General features: G+C 37.3%; 1 protein-coding gene across 5 annotated transcripts in view; it reads left to right on the top strand.

Annotated features, from left to right (window-relative positions):
• The window catches only part of ANKRD28 (ankyrin repeat domain 28), a 119,003-nt gene that overhangs the window by 63,772 nt on the left and 38,208 nt on the right, over positions 1–17,023 (top strand). For all 5 annotated transcript variants that reach the window (XR_009725082.1, XR_009725083.1, XM_061351036.1 and 2 more), the window contains exons 3-6: positions 353–431; positions 10,721–10,791; positions 13,318–13,518; positions 14,292–14,379. Coding sequence is in view for 3 of the 5 variants with exons in the window: in XM_061351036.1 (XP_061207020.1) it covers positions 353–431; positions 10,721–10,791; positions 13,318–13,518; positions 14,292–14,379 (439 nt within the window). In the remaining 2 variants the exon portion in view is untranslated. The remainder of the gene's footprint in view (positions 1–352; positions 432–10,720; positions 10,792–13,317; positions 13,519–14,291; positions 14,380–17,023) is intronic.

Here is a 17,023-nt window from a genome sequence, read left to right as displayed (position 1 = left end):
ATGTTTCTCACTAATTGTTGCGTATGAAAGTGACACACGGTTTCTAAGGTGTAGTTCAGCCTGAAGTTCCTGTCTCTAGAGACAAGTAAATGGTGATTTCTAACTGATGGGTTGATCTGTGTATGTCAGGAAAACATTAGTTGAATGGGTAGGTATTAGTCATTCCTAAGGGAGAAGCATGCTGGTCTTAGTTAACAGGACTAAAGTCTTTAGCGTAATTGTTTTCTAGAATATAAATTGTACAGTATTTGGAAGATAACCTTTTATACAGTGTCTTTTCATAACTCATAGAGAATGCTAAAACATACTTTTTTATTTTAAATAAAACCTTTTTTCCCCCCTCTTACCACAGGATAATGAGAAAAGGACCCCTTTACATGCTGCTGCCTATCTGGGAGATGCAGAAATTATTGAACTACTTATTTTATCTGGTATGTTCTGTTCCTGTTAATGGGAAAAAAAATAACTCTATGCACATTCAAAGCAATATTTATGTACATCTTAGACTGTTTAGCATTTATTGAGATACTTAATGTAATAGAAATTAAAGATGTTTGTACTGGAATTTTGGGTTCAAAACTTATCAGTGTTTTACAATACTGTATAGTTCTGCTCTAAAATATTTCTTTGTAGAAACCTTTATCACAGCTATCTTTATTTGTAGCTTGATCAGCTTTAGGTAGTTTAGTCTAAAGACATTATAGTTTGTTATAGGTAGATTTTACTAGCATTGCTTTTGTTTTCAGAAAGATAAAATTGAACATAGAGGATGACATCCAGAGTTGATTGTATTATTTTTAAGTATCCTTTGCTGTTGGCTTAACTGCACAGAATAGAATCAGGAACAGCTGAGTATTTTGAAATCTCACATCTCTTTTCCTATTTAATTATACTAAGACAAAGTGCAAGTTTTGTAAAACAATATACTTAAAAAAAAAAAAAGGTAGAAAACCAAGAAACTAGCCCAAAAACTTGTAAGCAGAAGTTCATGACTGGTATGGATAAATCTGCCTATCAGATAGCTTGAGGCTGGATTTGTGATATGGAGATTTAAGGTTAAACAGAAAGATTAAAACTTGTAACAGCCCCATAGAACTACTTCAATCTTCAGTCTGCTTAATGGTGCACCTTACCTGTGCAAAGCTGGCTATTTCAACACCCCATCGCTATCCTCTCCATGAACCTTAAATAAATTTTGCTTTAAGGAAACACTATTTTAAAGGTTGTAGGTGTCACTCCATAGTTTCAGTTGACATTGCTTGGCCCAGTTGAATTTTTTTATAATTTAGCAAGATACAATTTTCTCATTACATATATTTACTCTATATAATAATATTTAGTTATAATTAATTAGAATCACATTATGGTGGTGTTTTGTTTGGGTTTTTTTTTCATGGAAGTATTCTATAGTCATAACTTGTTGAGAAAATTTCACCTGTGTTACTGAGAAGGTGCTGGCTTTCCCTGTCAAGAAAAAAACAAGTTCTGGTGACTCTTGAAAATACACAGACCCCATTCTTCTGAAGAGAGATCGTGGATTTTGCAAGGATATTTCTTTTTGTTTCAGTTTTCACAGTGATTTAAAACAAAACCAAGTGAAATCCCCAAACAACTGGCCATGTTACAAACAAAAGTTGTAGTCAGGTACTTTCAGGAGTGGAGCTTCTGACCTGTTTAGGTGAACAGAGTCCAGTTACCAGAACTGCAGTTGGAAGAAAATACCTCTCATGGACAAAGGGCATATGGAAGGAGCAAGATTCTAGTTCAGATATTAATGAAACAAGATCCTGATTGGGGGATGGCAGTAAGGGAAGGAAGGTACACAGTGCTATTTGGGCACATAGCCTGAGTATAACTGTGACAAAAATGGGAGAACAAAGGAGGGAAGTGAATAACTAAGAATTAGGGCTGTATGAATAGTCCAGAGTTGAGCTGTTGTGTGATGGAGAGGTTGTGGGGTGATGCTGTGTCTGTAGATTTTTCAAGAAGACTGGGAGGCATTGATATATCTCAGATAAATCTTGATTTTTATTAAATAAATGTTACTTACACAAAACAACATGAATAGTTGCAAAATCAAGAGCTTCCAAAGCTGTGGATTATATAGGCAATATCAATCTAACCTTTGCTTATGTGCTGTGCTGCAGACTTCGGTTATGTGTTTGTGCCTTGCTGTAAAAGCACAGCCTCATGAATTTCACAGGGAGGGGGTGTGCTTGGGAATGAATTGGGGTGGTAAAGCGAAGGAGGCACAGATGCCAGTTATTGATGCATCTGTATGTGAATGAAGAGGGGCGTTTAATTGCAGGATGAGAAAGTGATGTCTACATGTTAAGGCTGTTGAATTTGAAAGGCTGTGCTGTACTTGGCTGCTGATTTGTGTATTACCTGCTTGCAAGCTGTGATCTTAGGCAAGCAGATTAAACCAGACTCTTTATAAAGCAGCTACCAATTTAGTCTTCCTCATTTCTGAATGCTGGATTTAAAATCTTTGAGGTCTGTGAAGTGTGAGCGCTCACAGCTGTGTCTGAAGTGCTGCACCAGCTGCTTCTCTGAGAAATCAGGTCTAGGTGTCTCGGAATGCACAAGCCAAGATCTTTCTTTAAATTCTCTCAATTGGAAGATGGGGCACAGAGGATTAGTGTATTTATCCTCTCCATTTCATAAAGATAGGGAAAATTCATCTATTGTGTTTCAGCTGGAAATCAAATATCTCCTTTGAGACAGATATATAATGTTACATTTTGTCCTAATAGATGAGCATTAGGGAGAAAATAAAGAACATCTGTTACCAGAGCAGGGTTTGAAGAACACTTGCCATGTTGCAAGACCACTTTTTGAACAATAAAAAAATAGTTTGTTGAATAAATAACATTTCTGAACAGCAATCTCCTCTGTGCAGTAAGTTTCCATGTAAAAATTTTATATTTAGCTTTAACTGCCCTATTGTAATATATGTACACAAGGGAATGAATTAGAATACTTTCATCCTAGCATTTCTCACATTGTGGGAGCCTGGCTTTGCAATTTGTAATATTCTCTAATAGAGCTTTGCTGGAATGGTATCGGGAACCACTTTATAGTTTTCCTGTTGTGCAGGCTATACTACGAAGACTCTTTGCTTTGCCTTTTTTATTCTTTCTTCAAACTGGATCTCAAAATGACTGAAGTCAATATTAATCTTTCCACTGGTTTTGCATTATTCTTCCTCATTCTCTATTAAAAAGTGTGTATCCTTTGTTACTTAGACGTAGGGCTTTTTTAATTTGATTGGAACGTCTTTTCCATCCCAGTCCAGGGGTCCACGTTGCTTTCAAGTATGTATTTTGGACCATATGTTGCTGTTACAGTATATTACTTTGCTACAGACTTAAGCAACCCCTGTTGCACATTCTGAAGATAGAACCGATTCAGCCTTTTTTGCCAACTCTTGTGGAATAAGTTTTCAGTCTTACAAGCATACTTAGCTTAGTTTTTGAATTCTTGAGATATATTTGCACCAAACCTCAAGGTTGCCCTGTGACCTCTCCTATGGTAGCCTTTTACCTGGGCAAGGGACCTGAAGGTGATGGTTTTTATACAGACTCTGAACAGCAAAGAAAATTGCTTCGGTGACTTCAGTTTGGGGCTGGGGCATTTAGATTGCCTTTTGTTTTTCATCTTGAAACACTGATCTTCTCTGAACACTAATAAACTTGTCCCCTGAGGATGTGAATATCTTGCCAGCAAATTGTCATACCACTGTGGTCTGTGGAAGTCTAAGTATTCAAATCACATCTCCCTCTTAGATTGTACCTAGATAAGCAATTAGCATTCCTAAATTTGTTAGGTAAGGAGGTGAAAAATAAGTAAGAGGCATGAAGATGCTTGTTTATAGTATACAGATTGGTGAAATGTTTAAGTTTTAGTCACTTGAGAATCATCATTTTAGAAGCATTTTCTCTTGTATGACTGTAAAGAGTCGTAACACATCACAGTTCTATTTTTATGATATATGGACAACTCTGCATCCCTGTGCACAAACACATCTGTCTACTTTGCATAATTGCACTGACTTACTACAAGGGGATGTAGTGATAGGACAAGAGGGGATGGTCTTAAGCTGAAACAGGGTAGATTCAGATTAGATACAAGGAAGGCATTCCTTATTAAGAGAGTAGTGAGACACTGGAACATGATGCCCGGAGAAGCTATGGCTGCCCCATCCATGTCAGTGTTCATGTCCAGGTTGGACTGGGCTTGGAGCAACCTGGTCTAGGAGAAGGTGTCCCTGCCCGTGTCAGGGAGCAGATGATCTTTAAGGTCCCTTCCAACCCAAACCATTCTATCATTCTACGATTCTGTGACTTTAATTGTGTAAATAATTGATGGCAAACTACTGAGAAGTAGAAAAGTAAAATAATTAAGAATTAACTGAATGTCCAACTTTTTGTTCTTTCCAAGAAGTTCTGATTAAAAAAATCAAACCCAGTTAATTTCTGCATGTGAGCTGTTCTGAGGAGGCCTCTAGCTTTATAAAAGGTTATTCTTTCTTTGTCCTATGCTTTCTTCTAATGCCATCAGAGTCTGTTCTGCAGGCAAGAGACACGTGAGGAGCAGGACATGATTCCAGAATGTTTTCTTTTGATTCATGTTTGTATGTGTGTTTTCTTTAAAATACCATGCAGGCTGTTACTGTTTTCACTGGAATCAGTGCAGTTCATGAAAATAAACATCTGAATTATCTGCTGTTTTGTTCTGAATAGTTTTAGTTAGTGTATTGCATTGGTACTTATATACTAACAACACATTCCTGTTTATTTAGCCCAAAATTTTCACTGTGTGGAGCCCAGCATGAATCTGTTGTCAAACTCACTCTCATTAAGGATTGGCAGCCCATGAGTTTTTGCTGTGCTTTCCTCTGGGTCAGCTGGAAAATGTAAGAATTGTGCTGATGCTGGAAAACTATGATTACAGTAATAACGGATTTTGGAGGATAGTAAAGACTCTTCAGTGGTAACTCCACTCTACCTGTGTTTTTCATCTAATTCTGAAGCTATCCAACTATTAAAGTACATGCAGTGACAGTCACGCAGCTCAGCTAATGAAAAGCTATAACAGCCGCATGAAGCTCCCTTTGTTTGGGTTGCAGATGTATCCACATGCCAAGGGCATTTCACAGGGGCTCCTTTTACACTGGCTGTATCTTTCGGCTGCTTCCTCTTCTTTTGACAGTGGTGTTGGCTGCTGTTTTGAGCTGTCCTAACTTCCTTCTGGCAGCAGTAACAGTCAGTTGTTGTGAAAAAAAGTAGCCCTGATGCTCACTGAGAAGGAAAATGGAGCTGACTTAAGAAATGGTAATAGCTTTCAGTAGCTCAGGGAGTCAGAGAACCTTGTGCAGCAGTCTGAAACTTGAGGAGGTGATGGCTGGGTTGCGGCAGAAACTATGAAGTTATGAAAGAAAACAGACTTCTTATATTGACAAGACAGCAAAGTTCTGGAGATTGGCTTTGACTTGATTGTGGTTTTCCTCCCCTTCTGTGGCCAGTGTATCTCCATGTGGTTTTTCTAATGGGGGAAAGGGGTGTTTGTTTTGTTTTGGTGCATGGATTTTTTTGTTTGGTTATTTTGTTTTAAACAATAAAAATAAAAAACTGCTGTTGAAGCATCACTGTGGCTGCTCAAAAGGTATTCCAGTCCTGTCCCACTCAGGTGTTTTTTTTTTCACTCTTCTATAGATCTAAAATGCATTTAGCTTATAAGTAAGAAGCTTTCTCCCAGTAAAGTCTTATTCTTTATTACTGAAGCAGTAAAGTTTTCAATAGGAAATTGTCTTAGATATTTAATACTGATTGCTCCAATTTATCTCTCAAATTGTCTTTTCCTTTACAGACTTTTTTTGTGTTTCCTTCTGAATGTTCACGTATTTTTCTGACGAAAATCTTCTCCTCTTGTTCATTCTGCAGTGTAGTCTGAGAATTTCTGCTTGGCACTCTGGGTACTTCCATGATCATCATCTTTAGATAAAAAGTAGATCATTTAGGAAAGAAAAACTTCTTATGCTAATACTAGCCTGTAATTAAATAGGATTTAATTACAGTAGGACTGCTGGTTATTCTCAGTAATTTAAACCTGTGATCTTCCTAATTTCTGCAAAGATCATTCCTGGAATTATTTCCGTGTACTAGTTGTTGAGACAAAGTTTGTTAACTTTTTAAAATGTAATCTAAAGATTTTACACACTTTATTCCTAAATAAACATTTCAGAACTTCAAATACCGATCATCGGTTGTCCATATTGCATATGTGGATGAAAACACTTCTGCTTTATTTGCTTATATTGCATTGTTCAATCACTCGCACATCTTGTACAGTAACAAGGGAAAATACCATCAGTCTAAAAATACAGACTACAAACAGAACATGAAAAAATGGCTTGTCAGTTCTGTTGTATTTCTTTTCTGAATCTATTTCCAGCTAGTGACACATAAGAAATGCAGCCACTGCATTCATTAGTCTTTGAGGACCTTTCCAAATAGGAAGAGTTTGGTGCTGAGTTGCTCGGGAAGAGAGTCTCAGCAAAAGTTCTTACAAGAGGAACACTGAGGTGCTGAGACATGGCTATATATAGTTACATGGCACTTTATGGATGAAGGAGGAGGTGTGTGGCAGTTCCTTGCAGCATTTCCTGCCCAGTCATTCATTGCCTGAGTAAGCATCACTGAGTTTTTCAGTAGCTTCTGTAATAGATTGATTAAATAAAACATGATTTTGTAATTGTCAGTCTTGTGAATGCAACTTTGTCAAAGGAAATACAAGATTCAGTGGGGAGAGAAGAAAAATATGTAAGCTTCTTCCCTCCTTTTTGCAGAGTTCAAGTTTAAGTAGCGATGATGGCTATCTGTGCTGCAGTATTCTATTTTTTATCTCTGGCAAGCCACCGCATCCTTTTCCTGGGAGCTCTGTGGCATTAAGGGAAAGAAATTTAAAAAAAAAAAAGACATTAAACAAATGAAATATTTGAGCAGTTTAAGACCAGGCCCCTGAAGTCGGGAAGAACCGGTGTGTGGGGGGGGAAGTTTGAGTTTGGTGAGTTCTTTGTTGCCTCTTTAACAAATTGGGGATTGAGGTACCCTGCGCTGTGCTTTGAAAGAGCAAACGGCTGCATAACTGGCATTTGAAGGCATTTGAAATGTGAGAAATGCCCTGGTTAACACGTCAGCAAGTTGAGCTTCACAGAGATAATGTTGCATCGGCGGTGTTGTACAGTGAATTATGTACATACATGTGTTCAAACTGTCTTCAAGCAAGCCCTGAAGCAAATCATCTTTAAGCAACAGATACTCAGTAAAGGTATAATATCTTTTCCAACGTTTGTTTCCAAACCTGGAAACAAACGTTGGAAAATCTGAAGTAGAGCTTTAGCCCAGTGGGTTAAGGCTGTAACTTCCTCACTGTTGCATGGTAGGAGTATGATAGGTTTGAGGGAGCTTTAAGTCTCATAGAGAGCATCTTAAGGCAAAGGGAACAATTGTAACATTTTCCCCAAATTGTGTGCTGGGGAATAAAGAACAACCTGTAGAGGGATTATGTCCTGAGATACAAGGCTGTCTGGAGAAAGGTGATTTATGACATTTAAATCATTCTTGGCAGCATTTCTTGAAGAAATTTAAAGGGGAAGTATGTCTATGTTAATTTAAAATACTGTTTTGTTTAACATATCTAGAGCTATAGAACTCCCAATTCTCACGTTAATAGTTCGTATGTGTTTTTTTGGTAGTGTGCTTGTTCTGATTATTACTTAAAGACTTTGCTTTTCAATCTAGCAATCTTGGAGCTCTTGTAAGAATTGTTTTTTTGGGGGGAGGACGCACAAGTTTGGTGGTTTCCTAAGTAAGTCTGGCAGAGTTTCAGATCTTTTGTCAAAAGTCAACTTTGGTTTTTTACTTTGTCAAACAATCTACAGTTTTTCTGTGCATTTGAAAAGTTATGTTAGTGTCTGTGTATTGCACTAATTAGTAGATGTATTAGACCTAGGTTTTCTTGCTTCTTTGGGTGGAAGATGACTTACAGGGTGGAGCAGATATTGTTGATTTTGTTCTTTTGAGAGGACAATGCTACTTTTAGATACTGCTTTGAATTTCCTGAGGCATTTCTTTGGCTAATGCTGATCTTCTTTCTCACCAGAAACAGCAAACGCTTTCAGATATTCTTTTCCTTTAGTTGTAGCCATTTTGATTAATTTACCACTGGGAAAATCTTTTGTGCAGTACCTCTTGTATTTATTCCTGCTCACTTCTGAGGAGATTTTTAGGCTGTGTGTTAAAGTACCAGAAATGTCAGTGAACAGCTTAGCTAACTCATAAACACAGGCTGGACCCTAAGCACGTTCTCACTAGGGGTTAGGTAACTGCTGCTTCTTTGGGGTGAAAATGGCGGTTTCTCCCCTTCGGCCTGACATGGTGCTTCTCCTGTCTCAGGCTTCATCTCCTGAGTGGATCTGACCTGATCTCAAGTCTTGCAAATGCATTTTCCTGAGGATAGTCAGGATGGTGGTTTGACTAATGACCTAGGAACTTCCATAATTCCTTTAAAATGCTTCAAAAACATTCATATCCTAAAATTAGAAGTAAAAATCGGTAAGGCTTTGAAAGTCTTCATTCCTTGCTGTTGGCTGTACACATTAAGTCAGGTGAAGCTTGGATTACCATTTGGCTCTTATTTTTGTCTCGACTGCTGAAAACAAGGTGTGGCTAACAACCTGGAAAACAGTCAAGAATTACAAATACATTTGAAATATATTGATTACATTCTCATTTACTGATTATTCAGGTTATTGTCTTTTGGGTTGCCAAGAGTCCTATGACATTTCTGATAACTTCTAGACTCCTGAAATTCTTTGTTAGACTTCTGTGGAGAATTTTATACGGTACATTATGTTGTGGTACCCAGTATTGTGCTGTACACTAGGTCCTTACAATGGCTGACAAAAGTAGATACTTGTAATAAGTGTCTTAAATGTTTGTTAGATTTCGGGGGTGATTCTTCAGATGAACTTGTTCTTCAGATGAACTTGAAATTTTCCCATTTCTTCAAACTTCTCAAAAACTTTTGAACTTCGGAAATAGGATGACACCCAAAGCTTCTGAAATTTGGGTAGGGAAAGATGGAAGTCTCTGAAATCTGTAGCCAGTGATTAGACCTCAGGTTCTGTCTGACACTTGGAAGACCCTAGGGTCAAAGAGGGAGTTCGGATCTAGTGTCAGTTTCCATGTTGTGTTCTCAAGCCTGAAAGGGATGGATTGACAAGAAACTGATTAACTTGGAGAACTGACTTTAAATCATTGGTTTGCTTAGTATAGGCAGCCACAATTTTATACAGACTGCTAAGTTTCTTGGTCAGGTTCAGCTTGGCTCAGCTGGAATGGGAGAGACTTCTTTGCTGATGCAGGTCTGAGAGACTTGGATTAAAATACCCCGTCTCCCAGTTGAGTATCCTGCCCAGCAGCCTCTTTGACATCTTGTTGTTTTACTGGCCTTCTATCCTTTTCCGCTTTTTGCATAGAAAAAAAGGTGGCTCTGACATAACAATATTACATTTAGCCTGAGTGGTTAATAATCTCTGACCCTGTAGCATGACTGTTACCGTGTGATGTGATATATATTGCTCTGTGAACTGTTTTTTCAAAACTATAGCATTTTGTCTAAGTTATCGCATCTCTCTAAAATCTCGCCAGTTTTCAAGTAAAGATGGTGAAACTTCCACTGAAGGTACAAAAACCTTCAATTATATGTATCTGTATACCCACATATGTCACAGAATGATTGAGGCTGGAAGGAACCACCAGAGGTCATCTAGTCCAACCTCCCTGCTCAAGCAGGATCACCTAGAGCACACTAATGAGGACTGTATGTGTATATATATACATATGCATGTGTGTATATCAGTAAGAAATTAAATCATTGAGCTTAATCATTAGGTTTTCTTGTTTGTTGAAGTTAGAATGTAGTTCAGTTTTTTCCTTCAAGAAGAAAAAATAATCCCCAAATCCTTCTTTCCTTTGAAGAGAAAAGGTTAACATGCAAACCCAGGCTTATGTCCCTTACAGATGTTTGTAAGACCTTTTTCCTGGGGAGGGAAGAGACGCAGCTGTTTCTCAGGTATTCGTTTAGAAGCAGAGAGGTGTGGTTGTTGCAATTGAGTTCATGAAGGGAGATCCAGAGGGTTGTGAAGTGAGTTAGCTGACCTGGGAAGTAGAGAATATTCATTCCTAAACTCCCAGTAGAAGCAGCAGCATTATTCTATATAACTACACTTCAGACCCACCAACCACAAGGAAACTGGAGGCATGGGGAATATATGTAGCCTCTTTATTTTAATGGAGAATTTCAACTATAGTTGGAAAGTATGAGGTTTTTGTTGCTGAATGATGGCAGGGAGCCAGTCTTTCTACCCAGCAGTCTTCTATGTGCCTTTGGAAGTGCAAAAGATGATAGAGGATTACCTAGTGTAAAAAGATGAGTATGCTTTGATGGAAAACTATTGTGGGTGCAGTGTAAAAAGAATTTCCTCAAAGGATGAGTTTCTCCTGGAGAAAAGACTCCTTTCCATTTCTGTCATGATGCTGTATTATGAGCCTAAAAAAAGTAGTTTCCAGTAGTCCTGTCTCTGTACTTGAAAATATTCAAGTTTTTCTAGAAATGTATTACAAATTTCTGTTACTCTTATTTTTTGTTACAGGAGCTAGAGTTAATGCCAAAGACAGCAAATGGTTGACTCCTCTCCACAGAGCTGTGGCATCTTGTAGTGAGGTATGCTTGGGGTTTATGACTGCTTTGTGTTAAAATAAGACATCTCAAATTAACTTCTGTTCATTATTTAGTTTTTACAAAGTGAAACTACTCCAAATGTTTGGAATTGCAGAACTTTTTTGCAAGACTGGTTTTCCTGTTGAGGTCCTGTGTATGTGTATATACTCATACAAACACATATATATATGTGTGTATATATGTGTATGAGTATATGCACACATATATATATGTGTGTGTATGAGTATATATAATGTGCCTGAGTTGGTGGACAGGGGGAAAACTCTACCCTTCCAGTTCTCAGCTTTGCTCTCCACCATTTCCCTAGCAGAGCGTTCTGCATGAAATGTTCTCATGTCAAGTTTACTTCTCCTAAGGTAACTCGAATGGTTCAGCATGAAAGTAGAGATTAAAATCTAGTACAGCTTTTATAGCATAATCTTTGCATTTCTTCATTTTTTACATACTTGTCTCTTCAGACATTGAAGAAATAAATAGTTCTGTAAGGCCTGCAAACATCTTTTTTTTAAAAAAAAAGTGATTAATAAGTGCTGATAGTATTGAGAATCATCCTAAAATCTGTAAATTAAATATGTAGAAAGTTTTTTTTGAAGTCTACCAGTCACACAGTTGGGAGAATATAGTAATGTAAGAAATGCCTATGTTGTTGTTCCTCTGTTGTTGATGTCCTAATAAAAATTTTAAATGCCTGTAGAAGATAAAAACAGAGAAATGCTGAGCTTGTTATGTGGAAGAGTTTATGCAGAATTGTCTCCTTAGAGATATTGAGTCAAATCAATGCTCGTTTCAGTATGTATCAAAAAATGTTTTTTTAAAGATTCTGTGTAAATTTTTGTGTGAGAAGACAGATACTTTTGAAAAGCATTGAACTTCAAATATTTCATCCACCAGCTATCTAAGCAAGTCTTGCTTCAGTTTTCACTTGAATTTCCTGGATAAATTGCAGTATTTTGTCACTAGCATTAATAGCTAAGTTTTGTGGCGATCGTGTTATTCAAAACAGTGTTTGAAAAAGGATCTTCAAGGGCGCCTTATTCCCAAGTGCTGTTTGTTGTTCTTGATGTATTTTTAGGCTGCTCCTTTGGGAGCTGACCAAAGCATCAAACGCTTCATTCTTCAGAGCTGAGGGACAATAAAAGCTCCTTCTGTCAGTAATGCTTGCAGAGGGGAGTGCTGCAGACAAACTGGACCTAAATTGTAACTCCAAGAACTCCAGCTGTGGTCATATTTTTTAATTGTAGAATATTTTAAACAAAATGCTAATCAAACATGTAAACCAATCAGACTGTTTACCGAAAAGGCAGTGAAAGGTGCTTGTCAGAATTCGCTATTGTAAACACAGTAAGTCGTAGAAGCCCACATATGTGGTTGATATATGTAGACACTGTTTTCTAGCTGGCAAATATGTATGGGGTTTGGGCATTAGATGAAAAAAGCTGCAATGAAAAAACTCTTGATTATTATTTCAGTAAAACAACTGGACTTACTCTTGAAGCAAAGACAGCTGCAATTAAACAAGGGCATTGAAACATGCAAAATTGCTGGAATTATGGATTTGGCTATCAACTGCGCAAGTTGAAGCAACTCCATGTGAATCCTGTCATACTCCAGGCATCTATATTTGTATGCCGGGTGTACTTTCTGGGATGGTACAATATTACTTAGCTGTTGTACCAGAGTGTAATTCAAAATTTCCAGTAGCTACTTGCGGTAGCGCTTTAAGTTCAAAGCACCAACTGTTTATTTGTATGCCAAGTGTTTGAGCAGTTAGTGAATTGCAGTAAGGTGGCCGAGTTGATGCAGAATGCAGTGTTCATCATCGTGTTGATATCACCAACAGCTGTTTTTTTTAATGCATGCCAATTGCGTGCACATATTTTAATAGGATTTGTTTATCTTGCTGTAATAATTGCAGTCTTATTTGTCAAATTCTCACAGTTTGTACTTCTAACAAAAGGCAATTAATAATCTTTGTGAGATGGAATTGAGTTCAACATCAGAAACGGTTTGCAGGAGTTTTGCAACAGTGTATGTTGAAACTTTTTGTGACCATGCTGTGTTTCATCTGAGGTTTTCTAAATGTGCATGTAGTAGGCTGTTCTTCTCTTTGCCATTTCTAGACTTTAACAGTTCAAAATTTTTGCTTGGCAAGTTGATCAAAATGTATTGTAAGTTCATAGTACTTCAATAAACCTTAGAAATGGAAGAAGTCCTAAGGAGGTTTATTGAGCTTTGGAAATAAGTCGTGATGATAAAACAGTTTACCAGCTGGCTTAAGGAACTGGATAAAAGACCTGGAAATGGTTGATTCAGTTGAACCCTGTAGGGAGTGTATTGCTTATGTTTTTGAGAACATGCCCAGATATGGATTTATGGTAATAAAATCCCAAAGCATATGATGTTCACAGAAGAACAAACTGGAAATCATTCTATTCCATTATACTGTCCTTGATTCAAGGCAGGCATTTCAAATTACTCAGTGGCTTCTCTTTTTGTAAATGCTTTCAGGATGCTGTTCAAGTGTTGCTAAAGCATTCAGCAGATGTCAATGCTCGCGATAAAAACTGGCAGACACCCTTACATATAGCAGCTGCAAACAAAGCTGTGAAATGTGCTGAAGCTTTGGTGCCTCTCCTAAGCAATGTAAATCTGTCTGATCGAGCAGGTAGAACAGCATTGCATCATGCAGCCTTCAGTGGACATGTTGAGGTAAGAGTTATTCTTCTTAGCTTGTTTCCCGCTTGTCATTGTGTCGCTCATATTTCTGATGTTTAGTTTCTCAGTTTAAAATCATGCTTTCCCACATCCCTTCGAAGTACCCCAGCCCCTATTTTGTATTTGAATTTCTTTTGTATGCAACTGTATACAGACTGGTTGTGAAAAATACTTGTTAGATAATTTAGTTGGAAGGTTATTGCAGCATTTACCTTTCTTAAGACGGAAGCAGATTTTCCTGAGTTAAGTGGAGTTAAACTAATAATAGATAAATTTTAAATGGGAAAAAAAATATTTTTCTCTCCAGTAGGTAGTGAACATACTGTATGTGTTTTCAGTGCAGTATGGAGGAAATGCCTGTAATAAGCTCTAACTCACTAGTTTTCAAACCCTGAAAAAGCACTGCTGAGAAATTCCCATTGTAATTGTGTATAGGTTGTTGGAGACAAGTTGGCAATAGGCTTGCTTTTAGAGATTAACTTTAGTGAATTCCTTGGTAATAGCCTGCCAGAAGATTTCAAAGATTCCACAAATTTGCCATATTTAACTGGGAAGTGTTTCTGTTGACAAGTTGTCTTCCTCAAGGTCGCTTCATTAGTGCTGCCAAGGTGGGCAGACAGTTTTTTCAAGCTTATGGAATACTCAAAAAACAATACAATGAAATCCTTTGAAAATGCATGTATCTGTTTTTCTCCTGTCATTTTCTTTGTCTAAATTAAGCAGAGTTTTCCATTATGAATAAAGGATTTCTTTTCTTTCTATCTCAGATGGTCAGCTTACTGTTATCTAGAGGGGCCAATATTAATGCATTTGACAAGAAAGACAGACGAGCCATCCATTGGGCAGCATATATGGGTATGTATGTGTTTCAGTTGATTACTGTTGTGGTAGTAAAAAAAAACAACATGTATTTAATGGGTTTACATATTTCTGTGTAAATGACAAGTGAAAACTTTTGCAATAATGTCAAATAGAGAGTAAGCAATGAATAAAAGGAGCACCTGAAACAAGTTCATTACATCAACCTTTGGGATTGTATTTTAAAAGAAGAATATTTCATCTCTAAAACTGCAAATTCTTGCCTAGCTGTTCTTATTCTAGGAGTGGATAATTCCTGTTCTCGTGGTATTGATCTGGCAGTACTGTCAGAGTAATGCACTTAATTGCCTTTTACCAGACATCCATTTTATTAAGTGATAGGAATAGTTTTCTTCATCATAGCTGTAATGAACAGTAGAGTTTTGTATCTTGAGCTTAATTTAAAATATGAGCAATATGAACCATTGGAAGGTGAATTACAGAACATGCATATTGAGAGTCCTAGGCTGACGTTGATAACGGGTTCTTAACTTTGACTAATCATTTTGTTTCTAAGTAACTCACATGCAGCTTCAGATTGCACTTGTCATTGCAGAATATGTTGTACCTGTTCAGAAGACATAAAAACACAGTGCCTCTTTTAACTTCAAGAGAATATCTAAAAATGGTCTTGAGCACGTGCGACGTGTCTCATATATGAGCAGTGAACAATTAAGTTTCAGTGTCAGTTTCAGGAAGAACCCAGTAGAGATAATGCCATGGTCTTGATTGTCATTCAGTGTTTTAGCTTATCGCTTTGTAATTTTATCCAGCCAAGGGAGAAGCATAAAAGCAGTAGCATCAGTACTGTATGAATCTGCATGCCTGGGTAATTTTTTTTAAGATTAAATGGGCAAACAGGACTTCATTATCTGTAATTTTTTGTCCCTGTTATGTTTTGATATGCCCCTTGTGCAATTTGGTATTAATGCTCTTTGTTATGAACCAGAGAATTATTTTAAATAGGCATAATGCTGTGAATCGTGTATACGTGTGGGGTGGCTCTTAAAAACAGACTTAAGGTTACTGCTTAACTCATCCATTATTCTGTGGCACTGAATAACACATAACTGCTTTGGAGTTGTTACATTTATCCAAGCAATGTTTCCCAGTCTTGCAAGGAAAGAACAAATGGAAGCAGTAACTTAAAAGTGGAAATACAATTTTAAGCTTAAATACTGAGCAAAACAAATGAGCAGCAGCATGTGGGGCAGTACTTACTTAAATACAGTTGCCAAATACCTTACCCTGAGTTTTGAGGGTTGATAATGAGTTGCTCATTGTATGAAATGTACTTTGATCTGAGGACTGAGAATTTGGCTTTTATAAATGCAAACCCAAACATTTACAAAATTGAACTTGTTTGTAAGACCTCAGTGGTGATCTTCTCACACCAAAGCAGAATTACTCACTGCTGCCTTTGCACAACTGTGTTTCAGGCCAATTTCATGTTAGTCTTCTGTCCCTGACAACACAGGTCTGAAATAACCTGATAGCAATGCAAAATAAGGCTCTGAAATCCATATGTGAAATGCTAAGAAGAACAGAACACTGTTGAGCGGTCTTAAAAGGAAAATTCTTGGATGTGCCAGTGAATTATGAAGTGACTGTCACAGCATTACTATTCTAATTTATAATTGTATGATATTGCATCTCAAATACTAACACCAGAAACTGAAACTAAGAAGTTAAAGAGCAAGCTTCATTATTGGTTGAAGGTTCATTGTGATATTTTATGTTAGTATTTTCTAATCTACTTTCAAATGCAAAGCAGTGTCTGTGACAGGCTGTCCAGCCACCTTCCTTAAAGTGATTATGCAGATTTTATTGAACGAACTTGGGCATGAGATGGCAGAGATCTGATGAGTGTCAGTGAGAGAACAGAGATGATTTCTGGCTTGTGCTTAACTAGAGGAGAGAAAAGTCTTCTGTTTTTCAGATAAGCTGCGTTTTTCAAATTTTGGTCAACGCTGTTTCATAGTCTATTAACAGGAAACTCTGTTAGTGAAGTCTGGAAAAAATGTAATTTATTTGATGCTTGTCAACCTAAATATTCTTGCAGACAAAAAGCTTTTGAAAGTCTTCAAAAAAAGAAACCAAAACCGAACCAACTGTGGCTCTGTCTTCCCCAGTTTAGAGCCATTTTACACTGCTCCCATTGTTTGAAGAAAGCCTTAAAACTTTTCCATCATATAAAACTGACCATGGAATAAAAAAGAAGTTAGGCTTTCCGTCACTCTACTATAAATAACTTCCTAGGGTTATATCCATTGTTTGCTTTCCTTCCTGCTTTTAACCCGGCTCCATTGCTGTCTTAGCTGCAATGCTGCAACTAAAATGGACTTTCATTCTTGTGTGCTAGCGTTGCCCTCATTAGTGTATCGGGATGTCTCCTCAGCGCTTCCCGCTTCAAGTACCTTCATCTTCTGTTTGAGTGTCTTCTACTGATTGCTGCTTGCGTTTTCAATGCAGGTCAGGGATTTCTTGTTTTGTTTTTTCCTCTCTCTAAAGTTTTTCAGTCACTCTTCTGTTCAGTATCTCTAGTCCTTTCACTGCTTTCAGTATCTTCTGTGATTTTTATCTCATATAGGGCTTGTTTTCATTCTTGTCCCCACTATATTTTGGTCAGAAGATGGTTATC

This window comes from Neopsephotus bourkii, unplaced genomic scaffold, assembly GCF_033783945.1.
Source record: "Neopsephotus bourkii isolate Nb327-2 ecotype Australia unplaced genomic scaffold, CSIRO-AGI_Nbou_v1 NB_549, whole genome shotgun sequence".
NCBI lineage: Eukaryota > Metazoa > Chordata > Aves > Psittaciformes > Psittacidae > Neopsephotus > Neopsephotus bourkii.
Note: the sequence above shows the minus strand (reverse complement) of the source record. Positions and strands in the feature narration are given on the sequence as shown.